Raw genomic sequence first — 16704 nt, forward strand, 5'->3', positions numbered from 1 at the left:
ACTGGTATAATTGTAATAATAACTGTTATAACTAATAATAACTGGTATAACCGTAATAATAACTGGTATAACCGTAATAATAACTGGTATAACCATAATAATAACTGGTATAATTGTAATAATAACTGGTATAACCATAATAATAACTGGTATAATTGTAATAATAACTGGAATAACCATAATAATAACTGGTATAATTGTAATAATAACTGGTATAACCATAAGAATAACTGGTATAATTGTAATAATAACTGGTATAACCATAATAATAACTGGTATAATTGTAATAATAACTGTTATAACTAATAATAACTGGTATAATTGTAATAATAACTGTTATAACCTTAATTATAACTGGTATAACCGTAATAATAACTGGTATAACTGTGTATAGACGTAATAATAACTGTTATAACTAATAATAACTGGTATAACTAATAATAACTGGTATAACTAATAATAACTGGTAGAACTGTAATAATAACTGTTATAACCTTAATGATAACTGTTATAACTGTTATAACTAATAATAACTGGTATAACTGTAATAATAACTGGTATAACTGTTATAACTAATAATAACTCTTATAACCTTAATGATAACTGTTATAACTGTGTATAGATGTAATAATAACTGGTATAACTGTGATAATAACTGTGATAATAACGGTTATAACTAATAATAAATGTTATAACTGTGAATAGACATAATAACTGTTATAACTAATAATAACTGTTATACCTGTAATAATAACTGTTATAACTGTGTATAGACGTAATAATAACTGTTATAACTGTAATAATAACTGGTATAACTGTAATAATAACTGGTATAACTGTAATAATAACTGGTATAACTGTAATAATAACTGGTATAACTGTAATAATAACTGTTATAACTAATAATAACTAGTATAATTGTAATAATAACTCTTATAGCTGTTATAATAACTGTTATAACCTTAATGATAACTGGTATAACTGTGTATAGACGTAATAATAACTGTGTATAGACGTAATAATAACTGGTATAACCGTAATAATAACTGGTATAACCATAATAATAACTGGTATAACCTTAATAATAACTGCTATAACTGTAATAATAACTGGTATAACCGCAATAATAACTTGTATAACCGTAATAATAACTGATATAGCTAATAATAACTGGTATAACCAATAATAACTGGTATAACCATAATAATAACTGGTATAACCATAATAATAACTGGTATAACCGTAATAATAACTGGTATAACTGTAATAATAACTGGTATAACCGTAATAATAACTGGTATAACCGTAATAATAACTGGTATAACTGTAATAATAACTGGTATAACTAATAATAACTGGTATAACCGTAATAATAACTGGTATAACTGTAATAATAACTGGTATAACTAATACTAACTGGTATAACTGTGAATAGATGTAATAATAACTGGTATAACCGTAATAATAACTGGTATAACCGTAATAATAACTGGTATAACTGTAATAATAACTGGTATAACTAATAATAACCGGTATAACCGTAATAATAACTGGTATAACTGTAATAATAACTGGTATAACTAATACTAACTGGTATAACTGTGAATAGATGTAATAATAACTGGTATAACCGTAATAATAGCTGCTCCAGTTTCAACTGTTCTGCCTTACTATTATTCGACCATGCTGGTCATTTATGAACATTTGAACATCTTGGCCATGTTCTGTTATAATCTCCACCCAGCACAGCCAGAAGAGGACAGGCCACCCCACATATGCTCTCTCTAATTCTCTCTTTCTTTCTCTCGGAGGAGGACCTGAGCCCTAGGACCGTGCCCCAGGACTACCTGACATGATGACTCCTTGCTGTCCCCGGTCCACCTGACTGTGCTGCTGCTCCAGTTTCAACTGTTCTGCCTTGTTATTATTCGACCATGCTGGTAATTTATGAACATTTGAACATCTTGGCCATGTTCTGTTATAATCTCCACCCGGCACAACCAGAAGAGGACTGGCCACCCCACATAGCCTGGTTCCTCTCTAGGTTTCCTCCTAGGTTTTGGCCTTTCTAGGGAGTTTTTCCTAGCCACCGTGCTTCTACACCTGCATTGCTTGCTGTTTGGGGTTTTAGGCTGGGTTTCTGTACAGCACTTTGAGATATCAGCTGATGTACGAAGGGCTATATAAATACATTTGATTTGATTTGATTTGTATAACTGTGAATAGATGTAATAATAACTGGTATAACTAATAATAACTGGTATAACTGTGAATAGATGTAATAATAACTGGTATAACTAATAATAACTGGTATAACTGTGAATAGATGTAATAATAACTGTTATAACTAATAATAACTGGTATAACTGTGAATAGATGTAATAATAACTGTTATAACTAATAATAACTGGTATAACTGTGTATAACCGTAATAACCTTAATAGTAACTGTCGAATGTTATGACAAGGTCATACACAATTATATCAGAGTTCTGAACCTTTTCTCAGTGCTCTAGAGCTGCTTCTACGGGGAAATATTTCCACATCCTCAGCCTATCATTGGCCCAATGCTCTGAGTGACACCTGGGCTGGCCAATGAGGGAGCCTCTCTAGACTTGGTTGCCCCGCCTCTCTGTGAAATGCTGATCTTTCATTTCCTGACACAGCAGTTGTATTGAACATGGCCACTTGACCCCCCCCCTCCATTCACCTCTCTCACACACACACACACACACACACACACACACACACACACACACACACACACACACACACACACACACACACACACACACACACACACCTGAGCTTTCCACAGCATAAATACAGGTGAAGAGGGTATTATATGGGTACAGATAGTGACTAGATATACTATAAAGTAAAACACACAGTACTCACAAAATGTCAACTCTGTTTTATTTCAAAATAATGTTTTCGCACAGGCAGGGTGGAACCCAGTGAGGTTCTAGAAGCCTCAGAGTTCTAGAACAGAAGCGCCACTTGTTATTGCTATGCTGCTCTGACAGACAACCAGGGTGGAACCCAGAGGTTCTGGAAGCCAGAGTTCTAGAACAGTCTGCTCTGACAGACAACCAGGGTGGAACCCAGAGGTTCTGGAAGCCAGAGTTCTAGAACAGTCTGCTCTGACAGACAACCAGGGTGGAACCCAGAGGTTCTGGAAGCCAGAGTTCTAGAACAGTCTGCCCTGACAGACAACCAGGGTGGAACCCAGAGGTTCTGGAAGCCAGAGTTCTAGAACAGTCTGCCCTGACAGACAACCAGGGTGGAACCCAGAGGTTCTGGAAGCCAGAGTTCTAGAACAGTCTACTCTGACAGACAACCACAGACTCATAAATTACAACACAGGAGTGGCTGGCGATTCTGAACACTTCTAAATCTGTTTAAAAAGCTGCAAATATTCACCATGGCAACACCTCAGGTCAGGGTCAAAGGTCACTTGTTATATCATAGGAGCCTAGTCTGACCCTTGGGTCTCTGATGTCAGAGGTGGCAGGTCCACTTAATTTACAGCGATGTCATCACAAAAGAGCCATCGCGGTCAAGAGGACATGACATTGTTTAGAGAGGAACTGAGAGGCATCACCATGGTGACCCCATGAGGCTCCTCCCACTGCCAGAGGAAGAATACTTGCGGCCATTTTATAAAAACATGTCACTTCATTCTGTCTTCCAGGGAGGAAAGAAAAGGAGAGGAGAGGGAGAGACAATTGTAAGGAGTGTGGAAGTGGGTTGCTGCTGGTTATCTTTGCTAGTATCACAGGACAAACCAAAAAAAAAATCAGCATTTTACAAAATCCTGGAAAAAAAATAATCCTCCGTTTCCATGGTACTGGTTTGGGAGGAGTCAGAGAAAGACCCCCCCACTTCCTCATTCCTTCTCCTTGACCGACTCCGCCTCCACAGCCTCAGTCTCCTGCAGACAGAAACAAATATACCACGATGTCATACGTGATGTCATAAAGGGACCAGGAAGTACCCGTGGGAGGTACGATGTTTCCATCCATGGTTCCATGGTCAAGGAGGAGATGACTAGCTAGCTGGGAGTTAGTAGTATCACCAGCAGTCCACACCACTGTTCTCCAAACAGACAGACACACAGTGACGTGTTAGAGGGGAAGACAGCTCATAATAATTGCAGGAATGGAGTAAATGGAATGCAATTATGAATGATACCGTTCCACTAATTCCGCTCCAGGCATTACCACGAGCCCGTCCTCCCCAATTATGGTGGCACCAGCCTCCTGTGCTGTACATACTGATGGGGGAAACACACACACATTTCATACTGCAGTCACAACCACACAATGTTAGTGTACACAACCACATCAAGGTTTAAAGTGCTCCAACACTTAGTTTACAGCACACACACTGGTTAAAGTCACCCACAGAGGTTAAATCCCCCCCCCCCAATTATTGATAGATATCACACACACACACACACACACACACACACACACACACACACACACACACACACACACACACACACACACACACACACACACACACACACACACACACACACACACACACACACACACACACACACACACACACACACACACACACACACACACACACACACACAGCACCAGTCAAAAGTTTGGACAAACCTACTCAAAGGTTTTTCTTTTGTTTGAATATTTTCTACATTGTAGATTACTAGTCAAAACTATGAAAACTATGAAATAACACATATGGAATCATGTTGTAACCAAAAAAGTTAATAAATCAAAATGTATTTTATATTTAAGATTCTTCAACATAGCCACCCTTTGCCTTGATAGCTTTGCACACTCTTGGCGTTCTCTCAACCAGCTTCATGAGGTAGTCACCTGGAATGCATTTCAATTAACAGGTGTGCCTTCTAAAAAAGGTTATTTCTTTCTTTCTTAATGCATTTGAGCCAATCAGTTGTGTTGTGAAGGCAGTATGCAGAAGATAGCCCTATTTGGTAAAAGACCAAGTCCATATTACGCCAAGAACAGCTCAAATAAGCAAAGAGAAACAACAGTCCATCTTTACTTTAAGACATGAATGTCAGTCAATACGGAACATTAACAACTTTGAAAGTTTCAAGTGCAGTCGCAAAGGACCTCCACAGGAAAGGAAGACCCAGAGTTACCTCTGCTGCAGAGGACAAGTTCATTAGTTACCTGTCTCTCATGAGGACCACCACAGGAAAGGAAGACCCAGAGTTACCTCTGCTGCAGAGGACAAGTTCATTAGAGTTACCAGCCTCAGATATTGCAGCCCAAATAAATGCTTCACAGAATTCAAGTAACAGACACATCTCAACACCAACTGTTCAGAGGAGACTGTGTGAATCAGGCCTTCATGGTTGAATTCCTGCAAATAAACCACTAATAAAGGACACCAATAAAAATAAGAGACTTGCTTGGGCCTAGAAACACGAGCAATGGACATTAGACCAGTGTAAATCTGTCCTTTGGTCTGATGAGTCCAAATGTGAGACTTGTTCCAACCGTCGTGTCTTTGTGAGATGCAGAGTAGGTGAACGGATGATCTCTGCATGTGTGGTTCCACCGTGAAGCATGGAGGAGGAGGTGTAATAGTGTGGGGGTGCTTTGCTGGGGACACTGTGATTTATTTAGAATTCAAGGCACACTTAACCACCATGGCTACTACAGCAATACACCATCCCATCTGGTTTGCGCTTAGTGGGACTATCATTTGTTTTTCAACAGGACAATGACCCAACACACCTCGAGGCGTTGTAAGGGATATTTGACCAAGGAGAGTGATGGAGTGCCGCATCAGATGACCTGACGTCCACAATCACCTGACCTCAACCCAATTGAGATAGTTAGGGTTGAGTTGGACCACAGAGTAAAGGAAAAGCATCCAACAAGTGCTCAGCATATGTGGGAACTCCTGTTGGAAAACCCTTCCACGTGAAGCTGGTTGAGAGAATGCCAATAGTGTTTAAAGCTGTCATCAAGGAAAAGGGTGGCTAGTTGAGAACAAATATAAAATACATTTAGATTTATTTAACACTTTTTTTGGTTACTACATGATTCCACACGTGTTATTTCATAGTTGTGATTCTTCACTATTATTATACAATGTAGAAAATAGTTTTAAAAATAAAATAACTAAATAATAAAAAACTGGAATGAGTAGGTGTCCAAACTTTTGACTGATACTGTATATATATATATTTTTTTTTATAGATGTTTTATTTTTGAAGGAACTCAGTCCGGCTTTAAACGTACTCTTGAACGATGTAATAGTAGAATGCACAAGGTTCTAAATCGGTTAGTGCATCATCAGTTCCTCTTGTCAGTCATTACAGACCTTAGAGAGATATAATTATAACTTGAAATGTCCAGATCAACTCACATATCAGCTAACGTTTTTTTTTATTTTGTTTTTTTTAGCCTGTAGATAGTCATTTTTAGTCACTCATATCACATGAACACACAGACATGGCAAAATGTATAGAACTGCAAGATTAGCTTTAAAACTGCAACATGTTATTTGCACCTCATGATAAAATGTCTAGAACTGCAGGATTGTTCTTTAGCTCCACCAACAAGAGAGGTGTGAACAGTTTGAGTCATGAATAATGTTTGTGCCTACAGAAATAAACGTGGCACGCTTGCAGGGGGTCACGGGATGTTCCCAAATGCTGGAAGGGGGGCCCCGAGTGGAAGCTTGGGAACCCCTGATTCAGCAGACACTTTCCTTTGTTCAAGGGCACATTAACATATTTTTCAGATCATCAGCTCGGGGATTCAAACTAATGACCTTTCAGTTACTTGCTCACTCTTAACTGCTAGGCTACCTGCCGCCGATAGGTTATACAGTGGAGCAAAAAAGTATTTAGTCAGCCACCAATTGTGCAAGTTCTCCCATATAAAAGAGGAGAAGCCTGTAATTTTCATCGTAGGTACACTTCAACTATGACAGACAAAATTAGAAAAAAAATCCAGAAAATCACATTGTAGGTATTTTCCAGTTTAGCCTTCTGGCCTACTCTACGTGATAGAGGTTAGGTTTTCCAGTTTAGCCTTCTGGCCTACTCTACGTGATAGAGGTTAGCTTTTCCAGTATAGCCTTCTGGCCTACTCTACGTGATAGAGGTTAGGTTTTCCAGTATAGCCTTCTGGCCAACTCTATGTGGCAGTGCTCTAGCGACTCCTTGTGGTGGGCCGGGTGCCTGCAGGCTGACTGAGGTCATCAGTTGAATGGTGTGTCCTCCGAGACATTAGTGCAGCTGTCTCCTGGGTTAAGCGGGCGGGTGTTATTTGTGATTTTAAAAAAGTGGAGATTGTCTCTTCTTTCAAGAATTCCTGAGGGAATAGGGTTCCATTTAGAGACAACACTCTGTTTAAATCACACTCTGTCAAGATCCCACAGCACACCATCTGTCTGTCATACCGTTGACTCTGACTGTCTCACTCTGGCCTCTGACAGACATGGAGTAGGGAGCAAGACTTCTGTAGTAGGTCACACTGACACTGGAGCGAGACACACAGATCTGTGTGTGTGTGTGTGTGAGACAGATATTCAGACAGGGAGAACATCAAAGGAATACATGTTAGATGATTATAATCCCACCACCAGCCCCCCTCCTCTCCTTCTACATGTTAGATGATTATAATCCCACCACCAGCCCCTCCTCTCCTTCTACATGTTAGATGATTATAATCCCACCACCAGCCCCCCTCCTCCTCCTCTCCTTCTACATGTTAGATGATTATAATCCCACCACCAGCCCTCCTCCTCCTCCTCTCCTTCTACATGTTAGATGATTATAATCCCACCACCAGCCCCCTCCTCTCCTTCTACATGTTAGATGATTATAATCCCACCACCAGCCCCCCTCCTCCTCCTCTCCTTCTACATGTTATATTATTATAATCCCACCACCAGCCCCCTCCTCCTCCTCCTCTCCTTCTACATGTTAGATGATTATAATCCCACCACCAGCCCCCTCCTCTCCTTCTACATGTTAGATGATTATAATCCCACCACCAGCCCCCTCCTCCTACTCTCCTTCTACATGTTAGATCATTATAATCCCACCACCAGCCCCCTCCTCTCCTTCTACATGTTAGATGATTATAATCCCACCACCAGCCCCCTCCTCCTCCTCTCCTTCTACATGTTAGATGATTATAATCCCACCACCAGCCCCCTCCTCCTACTCTCCTTCTACATGTTAGATCATTATAATCCCACCACCAGCCCCTCCTCCTCCTCTCCTTCTACATGTTAGATGATTATAATCCCACCACCAGCCCCCTCCTCCTACTCTCCTTCTACATGTTAGATCATTATAATCCCACCACCAGCCCCTCTCCTCTCCTTCTACATGTTAGATGATTATAATCCCACCACCAGCCCCCTCCTCCCTCCTCTCCTTCTACATATTAGATGATTATAATCCCACCACCAGCCTCCTCCTCCTCCTCTCCTTCTACATGTTAGATGATTATAATCCCACCACCAGCCCCCTCCTCCTCCTCTCCTTCTACATATTAGATGATTATAATCCCACCACCAGCCTCCTCCTCCTCCTCTCCTTCTACATGTTAGATTATTATAATCCCACCACCAGCCCCCTCCTCCTCCTCTCTTTCTACATATTAGATGATTATAATCCCACCACCAGCCCCCTCCTCTCCTTCTACATGTTAGATGATTATAATCCCACCACCAGCCCCCTCCTCCTCCTCTCCTTCTACATGTTAGATGATTATAATCCCACCACCAGCCCCCTCCTCCTCCTCTCCTTCTACATGTTAGATGATTATAATCCCACCACCAGCCCCCTCCTCCTCTCCTTCTACATGTTAGATGATTATAATCCCACCACCAGCCCCTCCTCTCCTTCTACATGTTAGATGATTATAATCCCACCACCAGCCCCCCCTCCTCCTCCTCTCCTTCTACATGTTAGATGATTATAATCCCACCACCAGCCCCCTCCTCCTCCTCTCCTTCTACATGTTAGATGATTATAATCCCACCACCAGCCCCCTCCTCCTCCTCTCCTTCTACATGTTAGATGATTATAATCCCACCACCAGCCCCCCTCCTCCTCCTCTCCTTCTACATGTTAGATGATTATAATCCCACCACCAGCCTCCCTCCTCCTACTCTCCTTCTACATGTTAGATCATTATAATCCCACCACCAGCCCCTCTCCTCTCCTTCTACATGTTAGATGATTATAATCCCACCACCAGCCCCTCCTCTCCTTCTACATGTTAGATGATTATAATCCCACCACCAGCCCCCTCCTCCTCCTCTCCTTCTACATGTTAGATGATTATAATCCCACCACCAGCCCCCTCCTCCTCCTCTCCTTCTACATGTTAGATGATTATAATCCCACCACCAGCCCCCTCCTCCTCCTCTCCTTCTACATGTTAGATGATTATAATCCCACCACCAGCCCCCTCCTCCTCCTCTCCTTCTACATGTTAGATGATTATAATCCCACCACCAGCCCCCTCCTCCTCCTCTCCTTCTACATGTTAGATGATTATAATCCCACCACCAGCCCCCTCCTCCTCTCCTTCTACATGTTAGATGATTATAATCCCACCACCAGCCCCTCCTCTCCTTCTACATGTTAGATGATTATAATCCCACCACCAGCCCCCTCCTCTCCTTCTACATGTTAGATGATTATAATCCCACCACCAGCCCCCTCCTCCTCCTCTCCTTCTACATGTTAGATGATTATAATCCCACCACCAGCCCCTCCTCTCCTTCTACATGTTAGATGATTATAATCCCACCACCAGCCCCCTCCTCCTCCTCTCCTTCTACATGTTAGATGATTATAATCCCACCACCAGCCCCCTCCTCCTCCTCTCCTTCTACATGTTAGATGATTATAATCCCACCACCAGCCCCCTCCTCCTCCTCTCCTTCTACATGTTAGATGATTATAATCCCACCACCAGCCCCTCCTCTCCTTCTACATGTTAGATGATTATAATCCCACCACCAGCCCCCTCCTCTCCTTCTACATGTTAGATGATTATAATCCCACCACCAGCCCCTCCTCTCCTTCTACATGTTAGATGATTATAATCCCACCACCAGCCCCTCCTCTCCTTCTACATGTTAGATGATTATAATCCCACCACCAGCCCCCCTCCTCCTCCTCTCCTTCTACATGTTAGATGATTATAATCCCACCACCAGCCCCTCCTCTCCTTCTACATGTTAGATGATTATAATCCCACCACCAGCCCCCTCCTCTCCTTCTACATGTTAGATGATTATAATCCCACCACCAGCCCCTCCTCTCCTTCTACATGTTAGATGATTATAATCCCACCACCAGCCCCCTCCTCTCCTTCTACATGTTAGATGATTATAATCCCACCACCAGCCCCTCCTCTCCTTCTACATGTTAGATGATTATAATCCCACCACCAGCCCCCCCTCCTCCTCCTCTCCTTCTACATGTTAGATGATTATAATCCCACCACCAGCCCTCCTCCTCCTCTCCTTCTACATGTTAGATGATTATAATCCCACCACCAGCCCTCCTCCTCCTCCTCTCCTTCTACATGTTAGATAATTATAATCCCACCACCAGCCCCCCTCCTCTCCTTCTACATGTTAGATGATTATAATCCCACCACCAGCCCCTCCTCTCCTTCTACATGTTAGATGATTATAATCCCACCACCAGCCCCCTCCTCCTCCTCTCCTTCTACATGTTAGATGATTATAATCCCACCACCAGCCCTCCTCCTCCTCCTCTCCTTCTACATGTTAGATGATTATAATCCCACCACCAGCCCTCCTCCTCCTCCTCTCCTTCTACATGTTAGATAATTATAATCCCACCACCAGCCCCCTCCTCTCCTTCTACATGTTAGATGATTATAATCCCACCACCAGCCCCCTCCTCCTCCTCTCCTTCTACATGTTATATTATTATAATCCCACCACCAGCCCCCCTCCTCCTCCTCTCCTTCTACATGTTAGATGATTATAATCCCACCACCAGCCCCCTCCTCCTCCTCTCCTTCTACATGTTAGATGATTATAATCCCACCACCAGCCCCCCTCCTCCTCCTCCTCTCCTTCTACATGTTAGATGATTATAATCCCACCACCAGCCCCCCTCCTCTCCTTCTACATGTTAGATGATTATAATCCCACCACCAGCCCCCTCCTCCTACTCTCCTTCTACATGTTAGATCATTATAATCCCACCACCAGCCCCCTCCTCTCCTTCTACATGTTAGATGATTATAATCCCACCACCAGCCCCCCTCCTCCTCCTCTCCTTCTACATGTTAGATGATTATAATCCCACCACCAGCCCCCTCCTCCTACTCTCCTTCTACATGTTAGATCATTATAATCCCACCACCAGCCCCCTCCTCCTCCTCTCCTTCTACATGTTAGATGATTATAATCCCACCACCAGCCCCCTCCTCCTACTCTCCTTCTACATGTTAGATCATTATAATCCCACCACCAGCCCCTCTCCTCTCCTTCTACATGTTAGATGATTATAATCCCACCACCAGCCCCCCTCCTCCTCCTCTCCTTCTACATATTAGATGATTATAATCCCACCACCAGCCTCCTCCTCCTCCTCTCCTTCTACATGTTAGATGATTATAATCCCACCACCAGCCCCCCTCCTCCTCCTCTCCTTCTACATATTAGATGATTATAATCCCACCACCAGCCTCCTCCTCCTCCTCTCCTTCTACATGTTAGATTATTATAATCCCACCACCAGCCCCCTCCTCCTCCTCTCTTTCTACATATTAGATGATTATAATCCCACCACCAGCCCTCCCCTCCTCCTCTCCTTCTACATGTTAGATGATTATAATCCCACCACCAGCCCCCTCCTCCTCCTCTCCTTCTACATGTTAGATGATTATAATCCCACCACCAGCCCCCTCCTCCTCCTCTCCTTCTACATGTTAGATGATTATAATCCCACCACCAGCCCCCTCCTCCTCTCCTTCTACATGTTAGATGATTATAATCCCACCACCAGCCCCTCCTCTCCTTCTACATGTTAGATGATTATAATCCCACCACCAGCCCCCTCCTCCTCCTCTCCTTCTACATGTTAGATGATTATAATCCCACCACCAGCCCCTCCTCTCCTTCTACATGTTAGATGATTATAATCCCACCACCAGCCCCCTCCTCCTCCTCTCCTTCTACATGTTAGATGATTATAATCCCACCACCAGCCCCCCTCCTCCTCCTCTCCTTCTACATGTTAGATGATTATAATCCCACCACCAGCCCCCTCCTCCTCCTCTCCTTCTACATGTTAGATGATTATAATCCCACCACCAGCCCCTCCTCTCCTTCTACATGTTAGATGATTATAATCCCACCACCAGCCCCCTCCTCCTCTCTTCTAGCCCCTCCCTTCTACATGTTAGATGATTATAATCCCACCACCAGCCCCTCCTCTCCTTCTACATGTTAGATGATTATAATCCCACCACCAGCCCCTCCTCTCCTTCTACATGTTAGATGATTATAATCCCACCACCAGCCCCCCCCTCCTCCTCCTCTCCTTCTACATGTTAGATGATTATAATCCCACCACCAGCCCCTCCTCTCCTTCTACATGTTAGATGATTATAATCCCACCACCAGCCCCCTCCTCTCCTTCTACATGTTAGATGATTATAATCCCACCACCAGCCCCTCCTCTCCTTCTACATGTTAGATGATTATAATCCCACCACCAGCCCCCCTCCTCTCCTTCTACATGTTAGATGATTATAATCCCACCACCAGCCCCTCCTCTCCTTCTACATGTTAGATGATTATAATCCCACCACCAGCCCCCCCCTCCTCTCCTTCTACATGTTAGATGATTATAATCCCACCACCAGCCCCTCCTCTCCTTCTACATGTTAGATGATTATAATCCCACCACCAGCCCCTCCTCTCCTTCTACATGTTAGATGATTATAATCCCACCACCAGCCCCCTCCTCTCCTTCTACATGTTAGATGATTATAATCCCACCACCAGCCCCCTCCTCCTCCTCTCCTTCTACATGTTAGATGATTATAATCCCACCACCAGCCCCTCCTCTCCTTCTACATGTTAGATGATTATAATCCCACCACCAGCCCCCTCCTCCTCCTCTCCTTCTACATGTTAGATGATTATAATCCCACCACCAGCCCCCTCCTCCTCTCCTTCTACATGTTAGATGATTATAATCCCACCACCAGCCCCCTCCTCCTCCTCTCCTTCTACATGTTAGATGATTATAATCCCACCACCAGCCCCTCCTCTCCTTCTACATGTTAGATGATTATAATCCCACCACCAGCCCCCTCCTCTCCTTCTACATGTTAGATGATTATAATCCCACCACCAGCCCCTCCTCTCCTTCTACATGTTAGATGATTATAATCCCACCACCAGCCCCTCCTCTCCTTCTACATGTTAGATGATTATAATCCCACCACCAGCCCCCCTCCTCCTCCTCTCCTTCTACATGTTAGATGATTATAATCCCACCACCAGCCCCTCCTCTCCTTCTACATGTTAGATGATTATAATCCCACCACCAGCCCCCTCCTCTCCTTCTACATGTTAGATGATTATAATCCCACCACCAGCCCCCCCTCTCCTTCTACATGTTAGATGATTATAATCCCACCACCAGCCCCCTCCTCTCCTTCTACATGTTAGATGATTATAATCCCACCACCAGCCCCTCCTCTCCTTCTACATGTTAGATGATTATAATCCCACCACCAGCCCCCTCCTCCTCCTCTCCTTCTACATGTTAGATGATTATAATCCCACCACCAGCCCCCTCCTCCTCCTCTCCTTCTACATGTTAGATGATTATAATCCCACCACCAGCCCTCCTCCTCCCACCACCAGCCCCCTCCTCTCCTTCTACATGTTAGATGATTATAATCCCACCACCCCCTCCTCTCCTTCTACATGTTAGATGATTATAATCCCACCACCAGCCCTCCTCCTCCTCCTCTCCTTCTACATGTTAGATAATTATAATCCCACCACCAGCCCCCCCTCCTCTCCTTCTACATGTTAGATGATTATAATCCCACCACCAGCCCCCTCCTCCTCCTCTCCTTCTACATGTTATATTATTATAATCCCACCACCAGCCCCCTCCTCCTCCTCTCCTTCTACATGTTAGATGATTATAATCCCACCACCAGCCCCCTCCTCCTCCTCTCCTTCTACATGTTAGATGATTATAATCCCACCACCAGCCCCCCTCCTCCTCCTCCTCTCCTTCTACATGTTAGATGATTATAATCCCACCACCAGCCCCCTCCTCTCCTTCTACATGTTAGATGATTATAATCCCACCACCAGCCCCCTCCTCCTACTCTCCTTCTACATGTTAGATCATTATAATCCCACCACCAGCCCCCTCCTCTCCTTCTACATGTTAGATGATTATAATCCCACCACCAGCCCCCTCCTCCTCCTCTCCTTCTACATGTTAGATGATTATAATCCCACCACCAGCCCCCTCCTCCTACTCTCCTTCTACATGTTAGATCATTATAATCCCACCACCAGCCCCCTCCTCCTCCTCTCCTTCTACATGTTAGATGATTATAATCCCACCACCAGCCCCCCTCCTCCTACTCTCCTTCTACATAATATATATAATAATATATGCCATTTAGCAGACGCTTTTATCCAAAGCGACTTACAGTCATGTGTGCATACATTCTACGTATGGGTGGTCCCGGGGATCGACCCCACTACACTGGCGTTACAAGCGCCATGCTCTACCAACTGAGCTACAGAAGGACCACTGTTAGATCATTATAATCCCACCACCAGCCCCTCTCCTCTCCTTCTACATGTTAGATGATTATAATCCCACCACCAGCCCCCCTCCTCCTCCTCTCCTTCTACATATTAGATGATTATAATCCCACCACCAGCCTCCTCCTCCTCCTCTCCTTCTACATGTTAGATGATTATAATCCCACCACCAGCCCCCTCCTCCTCCTCTCCTTCTACATATTAGATGATTATAATCCCACCACCAGCCTCCTCCTCCTCCTCTCCTTCTACATGTTAGATTATTATAATCCCACCACCAGCCCCCTCCTCCTCCTCTCTTTCTACATATTAGATGATTATAATCCCACCACCAGCCCCCTCCTCTCCTTCTACATGTTAGATGATTATAATCCCACCACCAGCCCCCTCCTCCTCCTCTCCTTCTACATGTTAGATGATTATAATCCCACCACCAGCCCCCTCCTCCTCCTCTCCTTCTACATGTTAGATGATTATAATCCCACCACCAGCCCCCTCCTCCTCTCCTTCTACATGTTAGATGATTATAATCCCACCACCAGCCCCTCCTCTCCTTCTACATGTTAGATGATTATAATCCCACCACCAGCCCCCTCCTCTCCTTCTACATGTTAGATGATTATAATCCCACCACCAGCCCCCTCCTCCTCCTCTCCTTCTACATGTTAGATGATTATAATCCCACCACCAGCCCCTCCTCTCCTTCTACATGTTAGATGATTATAATCCCACCACCAGCCCCCTCCTCCTCCTCTCCTTCTACATGTTAGATGATTATAATCCCACCACCAGCCCCCTCCTCCTCCTCTCCTTCTACATGTTAGATGATTATAATCCCACCACCAGCCCCCCTCCTCCTCCTCTCCTTCTACATGTTAGATGATTATAATCCCACCACCAGCCCCTCCTCTCCTTCTACATGTTAGATGATTATAATCCCACCACCAGCCCCCTCCTCCTCCTCTCCTTCTACATGTTAGATGATTATAATCCCACCACCAGCCCCCTCCTCTCCTTCTACATGTTAGATGATTATAATCCCACCACCAGCCCCTCCTCTCCTTCTACATGTTAGATGATTATAATCCCACCACCAGCCCCTCCTCTCCTTCTACATGTTAGATGATTATAATCCCACCACCAGCCCCCTCCTCCTCCTCTCCTTCTACATGTTAGATGATTATAATCCCACCACCAGCCCCTCCTCTCCTTCTACATGTTAGATGATTATAATCCCACCACCAGCCCCCTCCTCTCCTTCTACATGTTAGATGATTATAATCCCACCACCAGCCCCTCCTCTCCTTCTACATGTTAGATGATTATAATCCCACCACCAGCCCCCTCCTCTCCTTCTACATGTTAGATGATTATAATCCCACCACCAGCCCTCCTCTCCTTCTACATGTTAGATGATTATAATCCCACCACCAGCCCCTCCTCTCCTTCTACATGTTAGATGATTATAATCCCACCACCAGCCCCTCCTCTCCTTCCCCTCCTCTCCTTCTACATGTTAGATGATTATAATCCCACCACCAGCCCCCTCCTCCTCCTCTCCTTCTACATGTTAGATGATTATAATCCCACCACCAGCCCCTCCTCTCCTTCTACATGTTAGATGATTATAATCCCACCACCAGCCCCCTCCTCTCCTTCTACATGTTAGATGATTATAATCCCACCACCAGCCCCTCCTCTCCTTCTACATGTTAGATGATTATAATCCCACCACCAGCCCCCTCCTCTCCTTCTACATGTTAGATGATTATAATCCCACCACCAGCCCCTCCTCTCCTTCTACATGTTAGATGATTATAATCCCACCACCAGCCCCCTCCTCCTCCTCTCCTTCTACATG

At 44.2% G+C, this 16704-nt stretch overlaps 1 protein-coding gene across 4 annotated transcripts in view; it reads right to left on the bottom strand.

Moving 5' to 3' along the window:
* Positions 1 to 2898: 2898 nt before the first annotated feature.
* The window catches only part of hmgn3 (high mobility group nucleosomal binding domain 3), a 31491-nt gene continuing 17685 nt past the window's right edge, over positions 2899 to 16704 (bottom strand). For 2 of the 4 annotated variants that reach the window (XM_046293124.1, XM_046293125.1), the window contains 2 exons: positions 7425 to 7524; positions 2899 to 3933 (listed from right to left, as the gene is read on the bottom strand). In XM_046293124.1, coding sequence (XP_046149080.1) covers positions 3926 to 3933; positions 7425 to 7524 — 108 coding nt within the window. In that variant the 3' untranslated portion in view covers positions 2899 to 3925. Of the gene's footprint in view, positions 3934 to 6256; positions 6339 to 7424; positions 7525 to 16704 lie in introns of all 4 variants that reach the window. The other 2 variants (XR_006830814.1, XM_046293126.1) reach the window with 2 other exon arrangements.

Source organism: Oncorhynchus gorbuscha, linkage group LG12 (genome assembly GCF_021184085.1).
Source record: "Oncorhynchus gorbuscha isolate QuinsamMale2020 ecotype Even-year linkage group LG12, OgorEven_v1.0, whole genome shotgun sequence".
Lineage (NCBI taxonomy): Eukaryota > Metazoa > Chordata > Actinopteri > Salmoniformes > Salmonidae > Oncorhynchus > Oncorhynchus gorbuscha.